Here is a 16,319-nt window from a genome sequence, read left to right as displayed (position 1 = left end):
AAGCATTCCTTGATAGGATTTTCCCCCTAGAGTTGAGGGAACAAAAGTTGGTAGAATTCATGAACCTTCGTCAAGAGGGTATGAGTGTGAAAGAGTATTCTCTCAAGTTCACCCAATTATCCAAATATGTTCCAGCCTTAGTGTCAAACTTGAGGGTAAGAATGAATAAGTTTGTGATGGGAGTGTCCGATTTGGTTGAAGAAGAATGACGTACGGCCATGCTCCATCATGACATGGATATTTCAAGGCTCATGGTATATGCTCAACAAATTGAGGAGACAAAACTTAAAAAAATGAACAAGGAGGCAAAAAGAGCCAAGTCTGATGAACAAAGTCAACCAAGGTCCAAAAAGAGGTCCCACAACTAAGATTCCCCGATGGTCAACAAGTATAGGGTGTCTAACCCTAATTCTCAAGGAGGAAATGAAGGTGGCTTTTCTTTTGAAAGATCTATATGTGCCAAGTGTGGGAAGCAACATTAGGGTAAGTGTCTTGACGGCACGGATGGTTTTTTTGGGTGTGGAAATAAAGGTCATAAAATGAGAGATTGTCCAACACTCATGGCAAAAGGAAGAGATGCTAAGCAAGCTTCTAACGATGGTACGGTTCCTATCCCCCCAAATTATGGATGTTTCTATGCACTTCGGTCTAGAAAGGACAAAGGACCTCTTCCGGATGAAGGCACTGATATGTGATAGTTCCTTATAGTTGTGAATGTTGTATTGAGGTTCCTATGTTATTTTCATGTTAGCCTTAGTTGGGTCTACTCCCAAAAGGGAGATGGTATGATGAATAGTAAGGTTGCTGAGAGTTTCGATATCCTTTTCTCTTTCCTTCTATTCCTATTCAAGCTTGAGACCAAGAGTTCCTTCTAGCTTGTTTCATGTTTTGGAGTCATGTGTGATTATGTGTTTCCATGGTCTACTTATGTTATGAATCTTGATGAATTTGTGCTTAAATAAGAAAATGAGTTTTTATGATTTATGTTCCTCATGTTGATATGTATTTAGTATGAATTGTTCATATACTTCATGAAGCGAATTGTTGAACATGCCTAAATGTGCTTTTAAGAGTAATTACATAATGTGCTTAATGATGTTATGATGAGCATGATTTGAGTTGGAGAAGTTAATTCCTCTAATGAAATGAGAAATGTTGAAGTTTTCATGTATAATGAGTTTGTAGAAGTAGTTCCTACCTCCTTGTGTTAAATTGAGTATGTTTGAAATGGGGTTGATGTTTCCTCCTAGTTTTGTGCATTTTTTATGATGTTGCATGCATGATGGGCTGCTAGTCTTGAGTCTTTATTTCCCTAAAGTATTAAAGTGTCATTCGAGGATGAATGTTCTTAAGGGGGAGATCATGTTATGACCCAAAAATCTACTAGGTTAAACTAGAGTCTAACGAGTTCATTTTTTTATCTGATATGGGGGTAAAATAAGTTCACGAGCTTTGGTTAAGGGATTTAGTGGTTAACTGTCAATGTACAACCCCCCAAGGACCAACAAGGGTCCTTGAGGGGAACCTAAGGCCTAACCCCAAGGTTGCCCCAACTAGCCAAAGTTGCCAAAAATTCAAGGAGCTACGGATGGGACCTATGCCCCGTAAGTCCATCCACGCCCCTTGGATGGCTTCCGTGGGTCAAGGCCCCAAATAGTGACCCTCAAACCCAAACCACAGACCAACAAGACGAGGCGTCACCCCACCTACGGTCCGTAGGTCACCACCGGTTTGCTGTCAATTTTTGGCCAAGGTAAGGGCAAGGTGGTAAATTCCTTTTTAGGTTATTTAAGTTAAGGGACGGTTATTATTGATTTATTGAAGTATTTTAAGGATTTTAAAGGTTTTAAACTCTCTTTTTCAATTCATTATTTCAAAACACAAAATAGAAACAACCATATTCCCCAAATATCCTCTATCTAGAAACCTTTATTAGAGAAGAAGGAGTCAAGCTTTGAAGCTCAAGATCTCACGACACTCACTCAATTTTCGTGGAGTTCTTCCCTAAAGGTATGGTAGTCTTCATCCTTGATTTAGTTTCATTCAAGAAGCCCCTTCAAAGATGATTCCAAGTATTCAAAATCCCCCAAAAAAACCTAGGGTTTTCAATCTATGCATGGTTTCAATTCCAAAATGTTTTCAAAGATCTATATATGATGAATTATGAATGGATTGTTGAATTAATGATGAATTATGATGAATACTTCTATGAACCCATGTTTTCCCCAAAATCCTAAGTTGTGAATTGTGGTTGTGAAGTGATTGATTATGAAAGCATGTTGCATTATTTGTGTCTATATTGAATTGGTTATTAAATAATGTTATTCCTCTAATCTAATGCAGTATCCTAGATGTTTGGGTTGATATTGATTCATAGCCTTGAAGGGTATTTTCATGAAGGATTATGTATGATTATGATGTGAAGTATGTGTGATCTCAATGAATGTATTGATCATGCTTAGAATGCTATTGTGTTATTATTGAAAGATTATTCTCAATTTAACACTTATGAATAATGATGATAGAATGTGAAGGGTTTCTTCAATGTAATATTGTATCTTGAATTGGTAGGCTTTGACATCCTCTTCTTGTATATATGAAAGTAATGTGGTTATGACTATAATGCAAATGGTGTTGTTGTTGAAAGGTTATTCTCACATACACACTCATGAATGAAGAATGAATGAAGTTTCTATGATTATGTTAATGATAATGTGTTGATTGAAAGGTTATTCTCAATTGTACACTAATGAATGATAATGACATGTTGTGAAAGGACTTTCTCTCAATATGGGGATTCTTAGTTGAAAGGCTATTCTCATCTTTGAATTTATGAGCTATCTAATGAATAAATGTTGGGTTTGAGTTGGAAGCTCTCATGTGAGTTGAGGTGGTGTTTCTAGTAGTAATCTCGTATCCCATAATAATGAACTAAAGTGATGAATGCCAAGTACTCCATGGGGAATAATGTTACGCACTGAGTGGATAGTGATATGAGATGGAAGCTCTCACGTGAGTTGAGGCGGGATTTCTAGTAGCAATCTCTTGAGATGGATGCCCTCACGTTAGTTAAGGTGGGATATCTAGTAGCAATCTCCCTATCCCATAACTATGTGCCCACATAGGTTTATAGCTAGTGGATCCACTTAAGTTAAAAGTAATGGTCCTACCTTAGGCAAGTAGGAATCCCTTATCTGGTGTGGGTTACACCGGAATTCCATGAATTGCTCACATGGTCTATGTCGGTTAAGGCTTACCCATACAAAGAATGTTAATGAACTATGGCTTTAAAGAATGCACTACTTAGTGTGGGTGGGATTATGGGACTCCATCCATGCATTGCACAAGTAGGCTTTGAGAGGAGTTATGGTGTGTTCCTCTAATGTCTTAATGGCTAATGAATGAATGTGTTCTTAATGAAGCTAATGAAGAATGTCGACTTATATGCTTAATGAGATGATGTATCTTTTACTTGAGTTGTATTATGAAATGTTTATGTTCCTTGTATGAGTATTGTCTAAAGGTGAAAAGGAAGAATGGTTAGTTCACCTTGGTGGCCTTAATGTGGTTCTTAGTATGGATGGTGGTATGGGACTCTATTCATACATAGCACAAAGTATAGCTTGGAGTTACTTAAGGTGAAGGCTTTAACGTGATGAAATGGCTTATATGTTGATTATACTTGTATCTTATGCCTCTTATACTTATGTTCATGAAGTTTTCTCAAATTGGCATATGGCATTATTTTCAAACAAAATATCCTTTTTAAGCATGATTTTTGCATGACTATCATACTTAGTACTTTAAATGCGCTAACACATACTTCTTCTATTTTCTACAAGTGAGTTGAGTTCTTCTAGTTCAAGGTTGGATTGAGTTCTTCCAAGACTAGTGGTATGTCCTCATGGATTCGAGGACAAATGTTTTGTTGATGTTTCATGTCTCTTATTGTATTAGACTCTTGTTAAGACTTTCTATTGTAAAGGGTTGTGACCCTACTTTTGATTCAAAGACATTTTGAGATGGCCATGTGAGACTTATAGGCATTCGCTGTTTTAAATGATTTTCGATTGTATGTATTTAAAGAAAAGTTTTAAATTCCGCACTATTTCTATTATCTTAGTTAATCAAGTACTATGAGGCTTGTACGAGGCTTTTCGGAGACTTGTACGTCGTGTTACGTCTAAGGTGTAGACTCGGGGTGTAACAATAAATGTGCATGATGGTTTTTAAAACTTGATAAATGCACGGTTTCAATTAAATGTCCCTTTGTGCATGTTTTAAGGATTTTTATGCATGGCTTCTATTCTTAGTACTTATGTGCTAACCCATTTTTCTACATTTTCTCCAAGGTGTAGGTTCCGGTTGTTGAGGTTTACTTCTTCCTTCAAGAGAAGCTTGGGTTGACTATTCCCTAAGCTTGGTGAGTTCTCATGGTTCGAGGACAAGACTTCATTCGTTTCTAGCTCCTTTGTATTTTCTATTCTTGAGACTATGTTGTATAAAAAGGGGTGTGGCCTTTGTTGATTCTCTATTGTATTCGCTTGTTTTAGATGGTGATTGAGACAAAGGTCTAGACTCTTATATTGGCTTTTTTGAAAGTGACTTCTATTGTAAACGTTTTAATTTCCCATCATTTTTATGACTTTATGTTTATGATTATGCTAAGGGCTTGTATGAGACCCTTTCGGGGTCAAGTACACCGTGTTGCTCCTTGGGGGTAACCCCGGTCGTGACAACAGAGTTCACAGCCACTGATTCCACAATACTGGGTCTAATATTCAACATTGGTGCTTCAAGATCAGCTAAAGTATGGACCACTAATCCACGGAATTCAAATTCTATACCCATTGACTCTGCAAGTTGGGCAAGCTTCCCACCAACTTCCTGTAAGGCATTGGTAGTGTCATCAGGCTGAGAGTGGCCACCGATTCCTGTGAGCCGAAAAATCGATGAACCACCAGGACGCAAAGTGAGAGCTTGCAAAAGTTCTGGCCATTGCACTTGTTGTGACGAAAAAGATGAAAACAAAAATCTAAGAAATAAAGAACGCCAAGTTTAACGTGGAAAAACCCTTCAAAACGAAGGTAACCACCATAGGATCGACAAGATCCGAATCGCTTCACTATAACAATAAGAGGGTTACAAATATTCTTCTAATGGCTACACAACAAGTGCCAAAAGAGAACAAACAATAGCTACACCAACAAAAGATAAATAGAAAGAAACACCACCCAAACGCAGCTTCTGTTTGGGACTTAAAACAGGATCTTGCTGACCCTCGAATCCAATCTCCACTGTTCAAATTGACCACCAAGATGTCAGGAACACTCGGTCCAAATTTTAGCCCGATCCAACGGTTTATTAATTGAAAACACGATCTAAAGATTGTTGGTCGGAGCAAAAGACTGCAGCAAAAGAACCATTTTTCTTCTCTCTTCTCTCTTGTTGAAAGCTCTCTCAAAAAACTCTCTTATGTCCCTAATGAGCAATTGAATTATTCTATCAAGACCATCCTCTATCTATAGAGTTGTAATTTTCCTTACAAAGCCAAAACCAACTACAAATATGATTACAATTCCAATCATTTTCTTAATAGAATTGGAAACCAAATAAAGTGAATAATTCCAATCCTTTTTCAAGTAGGATTAGGCCATGAGCCTTTGGCTGGAACATGGAAATAGCCCAACACTGCGAACCTTGATTTAAGCTGAAATCAATTACATGTACTCTCTTGGAATCGGCCTAGGCCTCCAAAATGGATTGATTGGCAATTAAGTGGGCGAATTTGAGGAAGAGGCAGCTGTCATAGAATCTCATACTCAAGACTTGGTCCTTGGTCCTTGGTCCTTGGAATAGGATGATTCAACAATATCTTCCGATTTTTTTCTGTGAATCTTATGATGCAAAGCATCTGCAAAATAAGTCGTCTCTTTCTTCATTGCTCTTCCAATTTGTGAAACTGTAAATCTCCTTATGTCACTGATTAGTTCATCCGCTACACTAAAGTTGTTCTCTTGGATCGCCTCGGCACAAGCCATCAACGTATTGACAAGCCTAACGCCACTCTCTTTGTTGACTAAACTGCAACGGAACTCAGATCCAGCACAAGATTTCAGTCTGTTGTCTCAAAGTGCCCTGAAATCAACATTAAATATCCTAATCTCTTGCTGATCATCAATTTGCTTATTATTATTAAACAACCTGGAAGATGCACATGATGATACAATTATTGAATCATCCTCATTACCACCGCCACCAGCAGCAGTTGAAATCTGCTGGTGATGGTGGTGGTGTTTGTCTACACTGGTAGAAAACGACGAATTAGGAATATTGTGATCAGAAATCAAACTGTGAGTCCAACCTGAAATATCAGAAGCAGCGTAGATGATTGCATCTGTATTAGAAACAAAAGAATCTTCATCTTCCATAATTGTATCCATGGATATCTCAAGTGAACTCATCCTTTTTTTTTTGGGGGGTAAATTGCTGGAGTTACCTTCCTGCTTCCCTAAAATAAGTTATCACTTTCATTTCATACTAAATATCAATTAATATAGATATTATGATAAAAGTATTGATATCGATAATTAATTATTACTCCCTTCATCCCTTTTTATATATCATCCCTTTCTATAATTAGTTGGTCCATAATACTTGTCATTTCATAAAATCAATGTATAAATTATTATGGCATAATACATAAATTGGACCCTTAACTTGGCTTCAAATTATAACTTTGACCTTTAACTTTGTGAGTGCACAAATAGGCATTTTAACTATCCAAAACTTAAACAAAAAAACACTCGGATCCTACTGGCAAAATGTGTGAAATAAACTCAAATTAGGCGCGTCAGATGTAAAAATCGAAGGGCCCAACAGTAAAAAAAGCATTGAAAAGACAATTAAACCCTCTTTATATTTTTTTCAACAATTTTCCCCTCTTTTTTGCATTATTTGTTGTTCACTGCAAAATGCAAGTGACATTTAATAAATTTTTTTGTTATTGCGAAAAAAAATTATAATGAAATTTTTTTTTTGGCAAGATGGGTGAGTATACACTTGTAAAAGTCGAATGCAATTTAAGTTCGAAGGTTCTCGATCAATGAATCCAATCCACATTTAAGGGACTCCTTACATTTTGATTAGGTATCAGATTGCTACTCAAATTTGACAAAAATCTCTAAAAAATTCATTCAGACAATTTATCAAACACTTTAAGTGCACCATTTTACTTAATAATTTTTAGCACTGTATGTTCATTTTTTTGCCTCCAAAAATTCATAATTGTAATTTGCTATTCACTATGACAATCACAATACACAAAACACCTTTTTTTTCCATTAAGTATTTGACAACTCAAAGCACAAATACACTTTAACTAAAGAAAAGAAGGAGAAGTTCATTGATTCTCATGTCATCCCATATTTATGGGCTGCTCTGAAATAATTTTGCAACAAAAACAATAGTAAAAAATGTTGAAATGACAACTCTACCCCCCGAATTCCGGCCAATCTCCGGCAACCCAAAACCCCTGTTCATTTTCTTCTTTTTTCAGGTAAAATGCCACCACCAAATGACCCCCAAACAAGTACCTCCAACCCAGCCGTTCTCCTTCTTCCTCACACCGGAGCACAACCCATGAAGCGAACTAGCTTCGAGCTCGCTAAACCCACCAAATACCCGACTCCAAACCCATCAGATCCGCCATCTCTGGCGAGAATCATCACGAAACAACACTGTTGCAACCAGCAGCTCAAACCAGACAGAAAACAACAACCAAATGCCCCCCAAACTCCATGAAAACAGACCCAATGAGCTCCAAGCTAGCAAAACCATTAGGAGGAATTAATTTTGATTCTTGTATATAAATTAAAATTAATTTTGATTTTTTTTAGTTCTAAAATGACGTGTAAAATATTTAATTAGTTGGCAGCTATTGAGTGGCTCACTAATACACGTGGGAGCGTTTGCATTTCACGCTCTTTGGCTTCGAAAATCGTGTGTTTATTTATTTAAAGGTAGGATAGTTAAAGTGCTTATTTGTGCATTATGAAAGTTGGAGGTCAAAGTTAAAATTTGAAGCCAAGTTTAGGGGTCAATATATGTATTATGCCTATTATTATATTGTTCCTTTTTTACGTTCATGAGTTATTAGCCTTGAAAATATACATTTGACCAACTTAGAAAAGTTAAGTAAATGATTCATGTTCATTAGTTAAATGAATTAATCAAAATAAATTAATTCATATTCATTGATTGAAAACTTAAGTTTCAAAAAATAAAAAAAATAAGGATAGACAGATAAAGTTACATTATTTTTTAATGCAAGTACAAAGTAAAAAAATGACATATAAAAATGAACTATGGAAGTACTAGACATGAAATGTGAACGGAGGGATAATGTATTTTTCAACAACAAAGCATCAACTTAGTCAACAAAGGACATGATCCAAACAATAGACAGGTCCCATTTGGATATGGATATTTCTTTATTTAAAAAGGTTTGGTCATATATTGAATTATTTTCTCGGCAATCGACAATTGAGTCTAGACTCCTTTTCTTATTCTACCAATCAAGCCTTGATTCAATGGTTATTAAAATGAAAGATACATTTTAACGAAAACAGTCATTCAATTTTATCACATTAAATTATTATTTTTTAGTCATATAAAAGTCAAATTTATCACACAACAGTCGTTTTTCTATTTTGTTGGGACATAAAAGTCACCCGATTTTTGCCCTAATTAACAAAAAAAATATATGAGTTCAGCTAGCCCGTCAGGTCTACCTACACTATGGCCTCAAATAGAGCTGTGATGTGACAGGAACTTACGTGCAGGGGCGGCTCAACAGATCTCGTGGTCTAAGGCAAAATCATATTAAGAGGCCCTTAGATTTATTTTATAAAATTTATACACTAACAAGAAAAATTATTTTCTACACAATAAATTAATCATTTAAGACAAAAAATATCAAATTTCACACAAAAACAAAAAAGAAAGGAAGATGAGAACGAAAAATAAAAGTGATGGATCATCGATGTTAAGCTTCAAAACTCAAATTGAAATTTTAATTTGGCTATAATCACATATAAGAAAAAGAAAAGAACGTACATAACTTAATAGTTGAAGTTTTGAGCATGGATAGTAACAAAAATATCCAAATTTCTGATCAATTTAAATGATATAATTCATTCCATTTCTTTTTGGTTTCCCACCCAGTGCTCGGAGCCCACATTGGAGCTCCGACTAAATCTGGATCGCGCACTGCAAGGCCCGTTCGAGTGTGGCGCTCCCAACAAAATTTTCTCCATACCCAGGGTTCGAACCCGAGACCTCTGATTAAAGGTGAAACACTCCCATCAGTGCACCACAACCCATGTTGGTATAATTCATTCCATTAAGTAGCACTCATTAATGAACATCTAAAACAAATTATAAAATTTTCATATAATATATTAAATTAAAACGAAAAGAAAACTTGTGCATGAATATTTTTGTGTTCACGCAGTTTAAGAAAAGATTGAAAAAAATTCATTATGTTATCGATATATATAACTTAGTTCCTATATTAAAAGGATAAATTTTAAAATTGGAAGTTAAAACAAATATATCAAATAATGAGTGAAAAGAGTATGAGAATTTATGAACTTATTGGTAAAAAATACTCTCAAATAAATAATAATAAAATATATACAATAACAATTTTATTTATATATATTCATATATAATAAAATTAATAATAATAATAATTTAAACAAATTTGGGGCTTCAAATTTTTGAGGCCTAAGGCAATGGCCTCACTGGCAAAGCCTTACGTGCATCTCGACTATTTGACAATAAATACCTAAAAAGAGCTAACCCTTCAATGTTAAGTTATACGCGCGATTGACATACCAAATTTGCAAATGTAACTTCAAAGTTCAAACTGAGGAGCTTTCATAACTGTTTTCTCTGAAATTTGTCCGATGAGTTCTCCCATTGACCGACTCTCTAGACTTGGCTACATAGCCGCCAAGCAGAGGTGGTGATGAGCGTGCGATTATGCCAATTCACCATCAAATAATCATCTTTAACGTGCCATCTGTATCCCTTTACATTTGAGGACAAGGGCCTATATACCTCTACATTTAAGAATATGGGCAGTAACATGTCAAACTGTGTCAACGTAAATGAACCCAGGGGAACCAGATTAAACCCTGCAGAGTTAAACCTCACTCGCCATTGACCAAACGTCTCGTGTCTCACAACTCGCTTAGTCCCTTCGCAAGCCACCAAGTTATAGATCTCCCGCCCAAGGTACTGCTCCGCCATCTTCAAGTTTAAACTCTTGATCTGAGTCGACTCTTTGTTCTCCAACATGTCGAACATTATTGAATAATAAAGCCATGCTTCGGTAATCCTGTTCATAAAGTCACTCCTATTGTGATTCGCTTCTTGTTCGGCGATGGTCACAATCTTCGGTTGTATTTGTGTTATTATATGCAACACTTTCTCAATTGCTCCTGGAGTGGAAAGCAGAGGGTGAAGCTCAAAAACAGAGTTAACAGCCACTGCTTCCACGTTACTGGGTCTAATATTCAACATTGATGCTTCAAGATCAGCTAAAGTATGGACCACTAATCCACGAAACTCAAATTCTACACCCATTGACTCTGCAAATTGGACAAGCTTCCTACCAACTGCTTGTAAGGCATCGGTAGTTTCATCAGGCTGAGAGTGGCCACCAATTCCTGTGAGCCGAAAAACTGGTGGACCACTAGGACGCAAAGTGAGAGCCTGCAAAAATGACGGCCATTGCAAACCTTGATTCAAGCTGAAATCAATTACATGTATTCTCTTGGAATCAGCGAAGGTGTTCAAAATGAATTGATTGGCTGAGAAGTGAGCGAATTTGAGCAAGGGGCAACTCTCGTAGAAGCTCATATGCAAGAGTTGGTCCGTGTAATAGGATGATTCAACAATATCTTGTGGAATTAATCTGTGAATCTTATGATACAAAGCATCTGTAAAATAAGTCGCCACTTTCTTCATTGCTCCGCTAATTTGTGAAACTGCAAGTCTTCTTATGTCACTGATTAGTACATCCGCTAGACTTAGGTTATTCTCTTGGATCGCCTCGGCACAATCCATCAACGTATTGACAAGCCTAACACTAGTCTCTTCGTTCACTGTCCGACCAGTATCCGGCAATAAACCACAAGTGTTGTTGCAAAGTGCTCTGAAATCAACATTAAATATCCTAATCTCTTGCTGATCATCAATTTGCTTATTATTATTAAACCAGCTGGAAGATGCACCTGATGATACAATCATCGAATCACCACCAACACCAGCCGTCGATATCTGCTGCTGGCGGTCGTCTACACTGGTAGAAGATGACGAATTGGGAATATTGTTATCTGAGATCAAACTCTGAGTCCAGCCTGAAATATCAGAAGAAGCGTAGATGATTGCATTTGTATTAGAAACAAAGGAATCTTCATCTTCCATAATTGTATCCATGGACATCTCTCCTGAACTCATCTTTCTTCTTCTTCTTTTTTGTTGATAAATTGCTGGAGTTATTACCTTCCAGCTTCCCTATAATGAGTGAAGTCGTGACATAGTCAACCTTTTTTTTTTTTTTTTAAATATATTCTTTTCTTTTTTGTCATTTCGGAGAGATTTCGCTTTCATTTCATACGTATAAAGAACAACACTCAACTTCGAACTCTCTTAGGGTCATTATTTCAAAAATAAATATTAATTATTTATTCGTTAAAATATTTAATAATAATACTCCTTCCGTCTCATTTTATGTGAGGTAGTTTGATTCGGCATGGAGTTTAAGAAAGAAAGGAAGATTTTTAAAACTTGTGGTCCAAAATGAATGATAGAAATTTATGTGGCTGTAAATCATTTCATTAAGAATGAAATAGACATTTTACAGTCAAATTGTTACTTAATATAAAAATGTGTTATTCATTTTGAGAGTGACTAAAAAGGAAAGTAAAAGTCACATAAAACTGGACAGAATGAGTAGTATAATATATCAATTAATATAAATATTATATTAAAAATACACATATCAATTATTATTTACAAAAAGATATTAAAAGTGAACAGAATGTTATTAATTTATCAGCAAATCATCAACTCTAGCAAAAAAGGGACCGTAATCCAGGTAATGGACAGGTCCCATTTGGACATGAATATTCCTTTATTTAAAAGAAGGTTTGGTCATATATATTGAATTGTTTTTAAAATAGTACTTAATAGTTGAAGAAGAGTTATAAATTTCAAAAAGTGATTTTAACTAGTTTTCAAGTGAAATTTTTTCCTTCCACCCACAAAAATATCTACTCTATTTATTTTCAGATTAAATGCATATTTATACACAATTTTATTTTTTTAAAACTTCTTTTCAAATATTATATTCTACTTTCAATCTGAAACCGCCAACTAAAATTGTGAGGAAATTTCGATTGAATTTCCAGAGACATTTCTGACAACATAGATGAAGACTTGATTCGAGAAATGTTGGACATTAATCCTACACCGCGTCATTTTCTTGGCAATTACCCATTGAGTCAACTCTTTTTTTTTCTACCAATCAAGCCTTGATTTGATGGTTACTAAATAAAAGATAAATTCAACTGGTGGTTATTCAATTGTCTTTATAATATAAAATTACTTTTTCTACTACAATTATGGAAGATGAAGACTTCTGGCTTGCAGCTACAACCCCAGCGTCTTTTTTTTTTATAATTTTTAAAATTAAACTGTAAATTTGTGCCAAAGTATAATGTGAGCCTCAAAGTATAACGGAAGTAGTATATTTAGACCGAAAGCACACATATTTAAACTAAGAAAGAAAACTGTTTTCTCTGAAATTTGTCCATAAGTTCTCCCATTGACCGACTCTCTAGACTTGGCTACATAGCCGCCAAGCAGAAATTTGGCCAATGAAATTTATCACAACTAGCTTAGTACCTTTGCAAGCCACCAAATTATAGATCTCCCGCCCAAGGTACTGCTCCGCCATCTCCAAGTCTAAATTGTTGGTCTGAGTCGACTCTGAGTTCTCCAGCACGTCGAACATTGTTGAATAGTAAAGCGACGCTTCCTTAATCCTGTTCATATAGCAACTCCCACTGTGATTCACTTCTTGTTCGGGATGGTCACAATCTTCGGTTTTATTAATCCAACACCTCCTCAAATGCTCCTGGAATGGAAAACAAACGGTGAAGCTCAAAAACAGAGTTCACAGCCACTGCTTCCACATTACTGGGTCTAATATTCAACATTGGTGCTTCAAGATCAGCTAAAATATTGACCACGAATCCACCGAATTCAAATTCTACACCAATTGACTCCACAAGTTGGGCGAACTTCTAACCAACTTCCTATAACGCATCGGTACTGTCATCAGGCTGAGAGTTGCCACCAATTCCTGTGAGCCGAAAAGCTGGTAAACCGCCAGGACAGAAAGCGAGAGCCTGCACATTGTGAACACATTCAAGTTGAAAGCAATTACATGTACTCTCATGGAATTAGCGAAGGCCTTCAAAATGGATTGATTGGCATTTGGCAGTGAAGTGAGCGAATTTGAGTAAGGGGCAACTCTCGTAGAATCTCATTTGCAAGAGTTGGTCCATGGAATAGGATGATTCAACAATATCTTGTGGAATCAATCTGTGAATCTTATGATACAAAGCTCCTGCAAAATAAGCGGCCACTTCTTTCATTGCTCCTCCAATTTGTGAAACGGTAAGTCTTCCTATTTGACTGATAAGTACATCCACCAGACTTAAGCTGTTCTTTTGGATCGGCCCAGCACAAGCCATCAAGGTATTGACAAGCCGAACGCTAGTCTCTTCATTCAGTATCGGGCAATAAACCACCATATAATTCAGATCCACCGCAAGTGTTATCGCAAAGTGCTCTGAAATCAACATTAAATATCCCAATCTATTGGTGATCATCAATTTGTTTATTATTATTAAACCAGCTGGAAGATGCACTTGATGATACAATCATCGAATCATCACCACCACCACCAGCAGTGGATATCTGCTGCTGGCGGTCGTCTACACTGGTAGAAGAGGACAAATTAGGAATATTGTTATCTGAGATCAAACTGTGAGTCCAGCTTGAGATATCTGAAGCAGCGTGCGTAGATGATTGCATCTGTATTAGAAACAAAGGATTCTTCTGTAAGAATTATTATTAATTATTTCTTATTTATGGTCCAAGTTTATTTGTAACCTAAGTAATACCATGAATAATATTTAATAAGGAATAGATCTATAAATTGGTTACTTGATGGGCGTACCAAATTAAGTCATAATCTCTGTAAATTGGTCCTCCTTCCACCCGGTTATCACATAAAGTTAGGGCAAGGAAGTAGAAACCAATTTACGACTAATGCTTTCGCTTTTCTCTGATGTGTTCCGCATTAGGTATGTGCACCTAACGATCTCTATGTAAGATTATCGTGTTCAAGATGTTGTGCCGTAATTTAACTAACCTTTAGAAAAATCACTTTTTTGAAATGTTCCAAGTATAAAATAATTTGAGAAAAATACTTAGAAAAGAGTCGCCACTTAATTTTTTAAAGAAATTAAGAAAACTTATAATTTTCAGAGATTTAAACAGAAAAAATCATTTGAAAATACCAAAGAGGGTTCGGGGTTCAATTTACACTTCGACAAGGGTTTAAGCATTCCAAGTGTCCACTAACATGCGGTTGACCTACGACTTGAATATATTTGACTATTTTTTAGAAAAAATAATGATTTAACATAAAAAAATAATAACTTATAATATATTTGATTAAGAAAATAATTAAATAAATGATGCATTTTATTTCGTTTTATTTTTTAGAGAAAGGGATCCAAAATGATACATTTGACTCGAAATACAAGTGATTAAAATTTTAATAAAATTAGATTAATTAGAATTTATTTGACTTATTTTTTTTATTTTTTTTTAATAATAGTTTAAACCAAATTGGTTTGAACATTGAAACTATTTAAAATTAATTGAGGAATAAAAGTTTTGACTAACCTTTTGAGAAAATGACCAAGTATGTATTTTTTTTTTAATTGATTGAAAAAGTTGACTAACATTTTCCAAGTTTATTTGAGAAAAATACCTTAACTTGAAAACAATTTTAAAAATGAGTAAATGTGATTAAGTTAAAAGCACTAGAGAACATATTTGATTTATTTTTTTTTAAGAACAAAAGGTTTAACTTAATTAAAGATAAAAAATTTGATCGGCTACTTGATAAATAAAATAGATGAATAAAATAAAATAAAAAGATGTATTAAAAACAAACCAACACAAAGAAGTAACTCATCTTTTGGGGAATCTAATTAAGTTAATTAATAATTTTAAGGTTAGAGTTAACAAGCAACAACAATCAATAATCACAATTATATATAATTTAAGAGCAAAGGAAAAAAAAAAAAGGATTTGGGCCTTTCTTGGGCCTGCTGCAATTGATTTGGACTTCAACCCTATTTCTACTCTTGAAACCGTGTGTATACACCAAGTGTATATTGCTGTATACGGGTCGTGTCTTGGCCCATTTTCCTATATATTGAACCATATAACAACTGTATGCGGTCCTCCTTAGTGCCTCCAACCTATGTTTTCGTTTCTGGCCACATGTTTGCTGCACCGAACTGGTATATCAGTGTATACTGTTGTATACAACATGTATACAGACCGTTTTCAGCTTTCCGAGAACCTATTTCAGCTGCTCTTTTATTGCAAATATAAGGATACCTCGGAAAGACTCAAGGATATGCAAGGGAGGAGTCCCAAAGAACTCATTGTGTGAGTTATAACCCAACAAAGAAAAGATGAATTAGTATTTGAATAATGTGGAAAAGTGTTGAAAACATTCATTTAGGCTTATACTACTTTAATAAGTATAATAAATCAAATTTATAGTGTAACAACACGTTCCAATGCTCTTAGTAAAGAAAGATACAAAATATGGGAACTTTAAGGCATGGAATGAGAAATAAAAAATATAACAATAACAATAACAATAATATTCATGCTACTCTCTTAACAGGGACTTAACTATTAGCATACATGTATGAGAAATCTAGACTTTGATATCTTCCAAATCAAAGAAAACAGAACAAACAGAAAAGAAGGGAGGGAAAAGGGACCTAGTTCAAACTACCAAAGAAGATAAATCTAAGTGGGGATTTAAAATACTCCTAACTGTAACTTGCAGGTAGTAATAGACATATGATACATATGCTAATGATCACGACTTAAATTCACACATTTACAATGACTCTTCATACAAA

The 16,319-nt window shown here is 35.2% G+C and overlaps 1 protein-coding gene and 1 pseudogene across 1 annotated transcript in view; both read right to left on the bottom strand.

Moving 5' to 3' along the window:
- LOC125865591 (DELLA protein GAI-like) overlaps positions 1–11,569 on the bottom strand; it is a 31,100-nt gene extending 19,531 nt beyond the window's left edge. Inside the window, exon 1 of the mRNA XM_049545790.1 lies at positions 10,217–11,569. Within this exon, the coding sequence (XP_049401747.1) occupies positions 10,217–11,529 (1,313 nt within the window). The 5' untranslated portion in view covers positions 11,530–11,569. The remainder of the gene's footprint in view (positions 1–10,216) is intronic.
- Positions 11,570–12,910: 1,341 nt separating this feature from the next.
- On the bottom strand, positions 12,911–13,943 carry LOC125864144 (DELLA protein GAI-like; annotated as a pseudogene).
- Between the last annotated feature and the right edge of the window lie 2,376 nt (positions 13,944–16,319).

Source organism: Solanum stenotomum, chromosome 5, assembly GCF_019186545.1.
Source record: "Solanum stenotomum isolate F172 chromosome 5, ASM1918654v1, whole genome shotgun sequence".
In the NCBI taxonomy this organism is placed as follows: domain Eukaryota; kingdom Viridiplantae; phylum Streptophyta; class Magnoliopsida; order Solanales; family Solanaceae; genus Solanum; species Solanum stenotomum.
The sequence above is the reverse complement of the archived record's forward strand: the minus strand, read 5'-3'. Positions and strand labels throughout refer to the sequence as shown.